The sequence below is a fragment of the Diorhabda carinulata genome, chromosome 5 (genome assembly GCF_026250575.1).
Source record: "Diorhabda carinulata isolate Delta chromosome 5, icDioCari1.1, whole genome shotgun sequence".
NCBI classification, from domain to species: domain Eukaryota; kingdom Metazoa; phylum Arthropoda; class Insecta; order Coleoptera; family Chrysomelidae; genus Diorhabda; species Diorhabda carinulata.
This window is the reverse complement of record NC_079464.1, coordinates 17,177,342-17,186,647: the sequence shown is the minus strand read 5'-3', so window position 1 is coordinate 17,186,647 and position 9,306 is coordinate 17,177,342. Positions and strand designations below refer to the sequence as shown.

Below are 9,306 nucleotides of genomic sequence, written 5' to 3'. Positions count from 1 at the left end.
TCAAAAAATCTTAAATTTCCTTTTAACGAGGAGGTAATAAAAGCTGTGCAGGTCTGGTTTGCAGAGCAAGAAGAAACATTTTTTTTTTCGCTGTAATGAATGTATCCAATTAAGAGAAGAATATGTTGAGTAATAAAATATATTGACATTGATATTTTTTTCCGTTCTATAGACGGCGAAGAATTTTTCAATATATCCTTGTATACACGACACAAACGACGTAAAATCATCTTCAAACGCTGTTTCCAACGTTGACATTTGAAAATATAAGTAACAACTTCACGTTTAGACGCTGATAGGAACGAAAATATTACACAAAATTAGAAATTTAAGATAAATCTTTATTAACAAAATTAATTATTTGATATCCATATTTGAAAAAAATAATCCAATTACTTACCTAATTCCATCTTTTGAACAATGAAAATAGAGATATGTTTGTCCCTTCTCTGATAGAACATCCATCTACAGAGCACACCATCTACACAGCACATTCGTGGCATTTTATTGCTGTAGTAAACTTAAAACACCGATTGAACTATTAGTTTCATTCAAAAAAGCATTGTTATCACAATGGCAAGAAAGGACAATAGGTATATGTATGGTGACTTCGAGCGATCGAAAAGAGTAGCATCCAATATTCAAGTAAAATAGGCACAACGAAGGAGGATCCTAGAGTGACTCTTATTGTCTTGTTGATATTCGGTAACCATACTCATAATTACAATCTAAACAAATATTTTCTGATCCACAGATATAGAGTACGATACGGATCAGCTTAAAAATCATTTCCAAGGGTTCTAAGAATACACTTATTTTTCAATGTTCAATCATAGCTCGCTATCTCTCTATCACAACAGTAGCTATACGACACTAGTAATAATATTTCAAACATACGATTATTTCTTTATTTTATTGAAATTTATACACAGATGAACAGCTCAAATGCAACCGACACAACTTAGCTATAATATAGTCGTCACAAGATAGAATTAAGAAAAATCAATTCATCGGCCACTGAACCTATGTGACAAACAGGTAAAGATATTTGATACAAATAATTTGTTGATGTTAAATTGAACATTTAACATTTCAATAAAACTCAAATCAACAACAACAAAGTACAAAAGTTTGGAGATCCACTATCCAACTATTTTTTTAATATCGTTTTTGATTAACACAAAACATTTCTTAAACTAAATAAATAACCGCTTAAATTATATTCTCCTTGAGTTTTTCCATCAGTCTGAGAGATAGCTGTAAAGAACTAATACTCATTTCATACTACCTCCTTGTTATTATTATTAATTCCAGTCAGCTGCTTATAGAATAGCCTTGGTGTGTCCTTATCAAATTCTGAGAGAGTGTTCTCTTTTCTTTTCTATTAACAAGAATTAGAAAAATAAAAGTTATAATAGCGGTGAGTAAGCAGCCGTATTTTAATATCAAATTGACGGTTGGGGCGATGAAAGTTGCTAAATTTATTGTGTCTATTAATTCTTGAGGTAATGTTTTTTCATCTAAAACCTGGAACAAAAATACATTCTTAAGTGCTTATGTGATTCACAGGAAACGTTTTCTTTTCTTTCTTGACGACCAAATAAAGACTATAGCATAGCATCAATACCTTACTTAATCATCAGCATTAACCGCTTGAACAAATGCTTCATTTTCATTTTATATTCATAGCAAAGAAAATTGAATCAAAGTATTAATCATAGTATTTGCCATCAATATACAGTTGGAAATGTAATGATGAAAATTTCTTGAATCTTGAGTTTACCTATACATAATAAATAATATTTCAAATTTCATTATTTGGGATAACTTTTTTATTGGTAATTCACCATATCTTTTTTCACCATTCAGTGATAACTGCTTTTTCGGTAACTCAATTATTCAAAAACAATTTATTAGATAAAATAGAAACATGTGCTAAAGAGCTGCAGAACCATCAAACATTTTTAGCCGCAATGCCACAATTATAATTTTTCTAGGGATCAGTCGAATATGTTATCATTCTTCTCTAGCCCTTTTTTCATTCATCTTGTCCTGCGTCAGCCATTTTATCTCTTCACATTCCATGTATTTCTTGTTGCTATTGCCTTTACATCCTCTAACTTTGCTATTTTTGATCTTCCTTAAAACTTCTTGTATTTTCTAGCTTCAAAAACCTGTAGTGCTTTACCATATCAGTGGCCATCATCCTATTTTCCTACAAGTAGCAATTCCGTATTCATTCTTAAGTTCATCTCTCCTGTTCTTCTACTTCATCCTCCGTATAATTTTCATCTTTGACTTTATTTTATCTCACATTGTCGATGTTTTTGTGCCATATGTAAGTAACGGTATAAAAACCGTCGATTTGTTCGGTACATTTGCTTGAATAAGAAAATAAATTATCATATTACTGAACAGTTGTTGCCGGAGCGTTCTACTTTTCCTATTATCATAATATTTCTTCTTTGTTTGTTTTCTAGCGTCTTCTAATATATAACGGATTTTCCGTCAAATTTCTGTTACTTTTTTTTATAGTGACCAGCTCTGTTCTAGTTAGTATGGCTTGATTTTTTCTCTGCTTCTTTGACTGCTCCATTCATTACAACCTCTAATGATAGTGTGCTCAAAATCCCTGTTTTATCCCCAATTTGATTTCAAATGCTTGATCTCTATAGGGCAACTTACTTTATTATGTCTATATTGTATCCCATTTATTACTTTATGAGACACTTTTCTCTTTTTAAAGTTTCTCATATATCTTCATCTCCAACCATGCCACAAGATTTTGCCAAATCAATGAAGCAGCGCTACATATTTCGGTCCTTTATTGTGACTTTTTCTCCTAGTTGTCTCTTAAGGAACACCTGTGTTTCTATTTGGTCTTAATTCAAACTGTGTTTCTTTTAATACATGTAATAATTTTTTAATAAGTCTTTTTTCTAAAATATCGTGCACACTAACGATTCTGTAATTTTAACATTTTCTGTTATCCTTTCATTTATAGTCTGGAGTAATGATTCCTAAATTTCAGTTCTTAGTTATTCTATCTATTAGATCTGATAGATAATTCACTGCTTTGGTGTTGGAATTAGCAGACCCGCTGACATTTTGTTCTTCTGTTTTTCCAGTTCTTCATTTAGCTCATTTTCTATTGAAATAAAAATTTAGTAGCTTATTTAGTTGATATTTATACATTTTCGTCTATCCTCTCTAGAAATTAATTCTATCATTTCATCCTATTTAATTATAAAATGTCCATTTTTGTATTTCATGTTAAATGTTGTTTCTTATCACCCCATGATTTTCCTTTTTTAATTCTATTATTTTTCCCATTTGATGTCTATGTTATCTTAAGTCCTCAAAATAATTTTATTTCTTCCTCGGCATCAGTTATCTTTTTATCAGCCCTTTCATTTTTATTCGTTCACAAATAACCTTTTCTGATTTAACTATTTGTTATTCTCGTTATTTCACATGTACTTTCCACTGCATAATATGAAGTTCTTTTTCTTCACTTATTTGCTTTAGTCAGTTTTACAAATATAATTGTGCCGATATAATTACTCTGATATTTGTATAATATACAGGGTGTTTCTATATTCTACTGTCAACGTTCCACCACAGAGAGATCTTAATTAATATTTCATTTTGATAAAGAAATACGAACCCTTACGGAGCCTAGTTACTGAGATATAGGGTGTTTTGATTTTGATTCAAATTTTTGAACACAATATCAAAATGAATCATTACTTGAGATCTCTCTGTGGTAGAAAATTGTCGGTGGAATATAGAATCACCCTGTATGTTAGATATTATACAAAATTCAACTTATAATTTTGTTAAAATTTGATAATTGAAATTGAACTCACCCCTTCCAACCAGGCGAATGGTAGAATCATACCATCATCGAACATATCAACTTGGGATACAGCACCAGCTTTTTGAACCTGTACGTTGAGCTGAATCAAATTTCTGGCGGATATTAGAAATCCTATTGTAGGATGGTAATTGAAATAAGATTTGTATGTTGTTCTTTCAGGATGTAATCCGGTGAAATGTTTTACTAGACGAGGATCAGCTCTGTGGAAATGTGGGTGAGAGATAAACGTTGGACAGCCTAGAAAATAGAATAATAAAATAAATGAATTAGAATGATCATTGTTGTTTTATAGGCGTACGTCGAAATAGTAGGTGAAGAACTTGAACTTAGATGTTAGCCACTCAGCCGACATGCAATAACATCGATATTGGTCAGTGGATTACGCCTCCCTCTCCTTTAATTTAGAAGCTATCAGAGATGGAATTTTATGCAATCCCAAAACTAAAACTCTCATACACTAATTGCCATAAACTTTGGTTTTAGGTCTCTTTTGTTTCAAAATTAGTTTTTTTTTCGTAATTTTTGAAAGACAGATCAAAATTGACGTTTCGACATCATGAACATCAAAATAAGAATAAAATCAAAAAAGAAATTTTGTTCTAAAAATAGAAATTAATTTAGTCCCTACATCTCAAATATGTAGCAGTACCATTTCTAAAAATTCCCTTTTCGTATATTAGATTCCGTTCCGAAAATCTTTAAATCTTCATAGATGAATTTATGTTTTTTTAATATTTCATGGTTAAATAATGCAGTTTCATTTTTTTTATCATATTGATGATCTTCCAGTCTATTTTATAAATACTGAGATATTTGCCCTATGTAGACAGTGTCACAATTAGTACAAGGCACTTGATATATAATATTATTTCTTTGGTTTTTTGGTGTTTTAGATTTTAATTTAGTGAAATATTTGGATAATGGATTATGTCCTTTATGATTTATATCATATTTATTGAAATAATTCGATACTTCGATTGTTGTTGAGAAAGACCTTGTACATAGGAGGAAAAATATTTTGTTTTGATGTTTCGTTTCTTCTTTACTTTCTAATTGATTTTAGTATCTATTAATCATTTCCTTGAATATGTTATTTATCATTTTTCAAACTTATTATCACTAATCTTTTTTGTGACATAGTATGACACGAATTGAAGTTCAAATATCTTGAGGAGCAGGTTGGTTTCTTATACCATTCTGGGTAGGCAAACATCTCAGTATTTATAAAATAGACTGAAATGTCATGAATACGATAAAATAGAATAAATATGCATCAACGAACTATGAAATATCAAAAAAGAAAATAAATTCAGTTATAAAGATTCAAAAATTTTGGGATGGTAGTTAATATACAAAAAAAATCATTTTTACATTACCCTGTTTCAATGCGACCAGTGTCAATAATGATATGTTTCTCTTGAAACTTCCCGAACGTAACCCATCCATTCAATAACATAGTCTTCATGCTCGCTTAAAAGACAAAACACACCAATAGGTGTGGTCAAGGCCGATTTAGATCAGGTGATTGGAACAATTTTAAGAACGTCCTAACATTCTGTTAGTATTGATAATAACACTATAATCACTATAGTGGAAGCCGCATGGTCGAATAATTTCAAATTCTCAACGTGCTTCAATCTCTATTCCTATTTCATGTTTTCATAATTTTGACCCTGAACACCTTTTCGAACATTTCATACGTCTCCATAGGTAAGATATTCACTCTCTAGGCAAATACTGCCACACTGTTATATTGCAAATACCTTTTTCCCTGTGGCCACAGTATTCCAAACTTATGCAGTGGTCATGAGTCATACCCGTTCCCTCTAACCAAAGCATATACAAAATCATCACCAATCTCTAGATTCCTCAACAAAGTCAGCCTTTCTAGAAATTCCATATATATTACCAAACAAAACCTCTCCAATTTTCGACTTCTTAGTACTTCTTATCCAATCTATTTTCTGTTCTCGCATTAATATGGGATTCTCTCGATCTTATATCTAACCAGAAAGCTCATAACGTGTTTGACAAAAAACCCACATCCATAGGAAGAAATAATCACTTATTTCGCTCGAAAAACCTCCTTCTATAGACAGTGACACACTTTTCCACAACTATTCCGATACATCTGTCTATGAATACGACGAATAAGCTCTCGTCAGTGGCTTCAATTACACTGCCACAACCCCATCCATTTCAAAATTAATAGAAAATATGTCAAAGTACTCCAAATATCAAAGTCTGAAACTTTTATTAATCATTTTCTCAATACTCAATTCCATTATTCTATTCTTACGCTCACGATCCATCTTGCTGCCTTCAATATACCAACAGTGATCAACTTTTTGAAGCAAACATTGATTACAACATATTCCTAATCACTAACAGCATCCACAGATTTTGAACTCGAGCTCCACCACCACCTGGCTTCACTGGTTTAGATAATCATTTAAAAATATCCTTTACTTTTGTTAAAGAAGTGACAAAGCATGCATCTATAGAATTTTTGAACCTCACCAGAACTGTTGAAGATAGAATTCACAGTTTACAATATTTCTCAAGGCAAAGACTAGTTGACAATGCTATCAAAGTACAATAAACTATGAGATATTAACCAAAAGGGCAGAAATCTATCATAGTAAGTACTTACCAAAACTGCAGCCAGTTATATTAAAAACTCCCTTCAAAGGGCATTGGTCACTGCAATAACATCTATTCTCAGGTTTTTCATCTGCCGAGTCATAAATATCTTCTGGGTAAGTGTATTGATAGACCGGTATCGTACCGTTACGTATAGTTGTTTCCTTATTAAAAACAAGCGGCATTCTTCTACAACCCTCTGGAAACATATAATAAAGCGGTTGCTTAGCTCGTACTCGCTTTGGTGGATTCAAGGCTCCATCTGTACTTTGAATACTGGAAATATGATTTAGTTACAACTGTGAGGATATAAATATACAAGGTGTTTCTAAGGTCATACGACAAAATTCAGTAGGTGATTGCTCGTATGGAATTAAGATAAGTTTTTCCTGTAACAGAATCTCCTCAGCCCACTTGAAATTCTGTAGTTTGTGTGCACTAGTTAAGGACTAACATACCCCAGGTGCTACTGTATCTCATGTTTCAAGAGATTGTAGATAAATATCTTCAATTTCTTCTTCGATTAATGACGACGAAAAAGCTATCAGCAAAACAGTTTTTTATGGTAGTAGCAGTCACGATTCCCCAAACTTTATCATCTTTTCTTCCATATTTTGCAACATATTACGGTATTTCGACTTGATGCCCTGATCCATCGGTTGCAATTTTTGTGTGGTGTCAGAAGGTAGAAACTCAACTTTTATTGATTTCATTGATGGTACTATATCTTTCTTTAGTCATTCTGTTATCGATATCCACGAGCCAGTTTCAGCGGTTTAAAGACAGCGATTTACATTTTCAGAGAGGTTTTTGTCATTTTCCGATAAGTGAAGGTGAGAATTTTTCTGTACCTGTCATGTTTGCAATAAGTAAACTTGTTAAACGTTTATTGCTATGCTTTCCACAATGATATTTATCAGCTCTAAAAGTTAGAAAGAGTTTTATCAGGAAGAAATTAAAAAAATTGGACCGTTTCATCTGCATTAAAGATGTTTTCAGGTTCATAATCACGTAACAAACCTATCAATTTTTTGCTTGTCCATTTGTTGCTAGTTATAAGATTTACATTTCCACTTTCCCGAAATTTTTTTTCGAAACAAGGTCTTGTCTACGTTTAAACTTTTCCAGTCATCATTGCTTGACCTGTTCGAGTACATTTCAGCTTTTTCTTGTAACAATGGTCCATTAATGCTTATATTTTCATGACGATACTGTTTAAGCCACTTAATAAGCACTCTTCCAAACCGGGACATTCAAGAAGTCGCTGTCTTTTGCACGACAAGCTTTGACTACTTTCAACATTTTCCATTATATCTTCTTCATTCTTTATAATCGCCGAAAGAGTACTTACTTAATGATATACCAAATTGTTCTGCAACATCTTTCTTTCTTTGAGTAATCTTCACTGATTCGAGCACTTGTAATTTTTCAGCAAGATTTAAGATTTTTAATTTATGTTTCACATTCATTGATTATCAATTTCTTCACGTGGAGGTCAAAATTTATGTGAATTGTGGTAAATCGCAACTAAGTCCAAATTTTACAATTGAACAACAGAAAACCTGACGTCAGTTATAAATTCCATTATCATTTCATAGAATAGATAATCCAAATGAGATACTTCCGTACGGTAATAATTTTATATTCGAGATACAGAGGTCCAAGTTTTTCTATTCAAGTTATGATGGGAAAAAATGTATAGAAACAGCTTATAGTTACACGTTAATTACTTCGACTTATAGGGAGTTAAAATTTCGGGCAACGGGGGTTTTGGTGTATGAAGGGGAAGAAATATTTTCGATTTATCGAGGTTCGACTTATGGAGGTTCTACTATATATGAATAGTATCTGGCCCATTACAGCTGCTTATTGTTCTATTATCATTGACATTATTCAAAGTTCTGTATAGTGACCATGAGTCAAAAGTAATAAAATGACAATATTCTTACCTGTTACAATCGCCTGAAAAATAGTCCAACTGTTTTTTTCCATCAAATTTTTCTATTTGAGCAAATTTATTCATATCGTTTTTACCAGAATTTATAGTTATGCTATAAGGAGATTGTCCAAGTTTCTAAAAATGAAAAAAAAATAGTATCATACAATACCTCGAAGTATTGGCAAAGGCAAAGTAAATGTATGTACTCGTAAGACATCATACAATGTATTAAAACGTTAACGGATATCATACAATTGAAGACGTTGTAGTGGAATTAGGTTATTCTTGCTAATGAATATTATTTACAAGATTGAAACTAATTATATTCGTATAACATTTATATTCTTACAAAAATTTGTAAGACGCTTTGGGGGGGAGGCTTCAACCGTAGTCCTGCCATTGACTTCAAATAAGTCTTTGATAATTTTGGAAATATCAATTATTTTTTGACTTCTAGTACAAATTCCAGCTCTGTATAGTTTTTAAAACAAATTATGAAAAGGATTAGTTTGACTAGAACTGTCGAAATATACTTTAAATAATATCTAAGGTGAGATGTTTCTGTGCAAATTGACTCACAGAATGAACAATGTTCTGAGTACTTTCTGCTCGATCATTTTTGACTTCAGCATATGAGAATAAATTCAGCATATTAACAAAACACAGTAGTATAGTAATATTGTTTCTAGCTTCTAATTAAACAGTAAAAATGAGAATAGTTGTTTTTGTTTGGTTTGCCAGGTATTTTCATTTGGACATTCAATAATACATATTCTAATTTGTTCAGAGAAAGTATTCGACGTTTGCGAACAAATTCAGATTAATATGATGGACCTATGAAGCT

The 9,306-nt window shown here is 31.6% G+C and overlaps 1 protein-coding gene across 1 annotated transcript in view; it reads right to left on the bottom strand.

Annotated features, from left to right (window-relative positions):
• Positions 1–894: 894 nt before the first annotated feature.
• LOC130893918 (scavenger receptor class B member 1-like) overlaps positions 895–9,306 on the bottom strand; it is a 32,096-nt gene continuing 23,684 nt past the window's right edge. Inside the window, exons 6-9 of the mRNA XM_057800371.1 lie at positions 8,473–8,597; positions 6,534–6,799; positions 3,870–4,117; positions 895–1,527 (exon numbers count right to left, since the gene is read on the bottom strand). Of these exons, the coding sequence (XP_057656354.1) occupies positions 1,315–1,527; positions 3,870–4,117; positions 6,534–6,799; positions 8,473–8,597 (852 nt within the window). The 3' untranslated portion in view covers positions 895–1,314. The remainder of the gene's footprint in view (positions 1,528–3,869; positions 4,118–6,533; positions 6,800–8,472; positions 8,598–9,306) is intronic.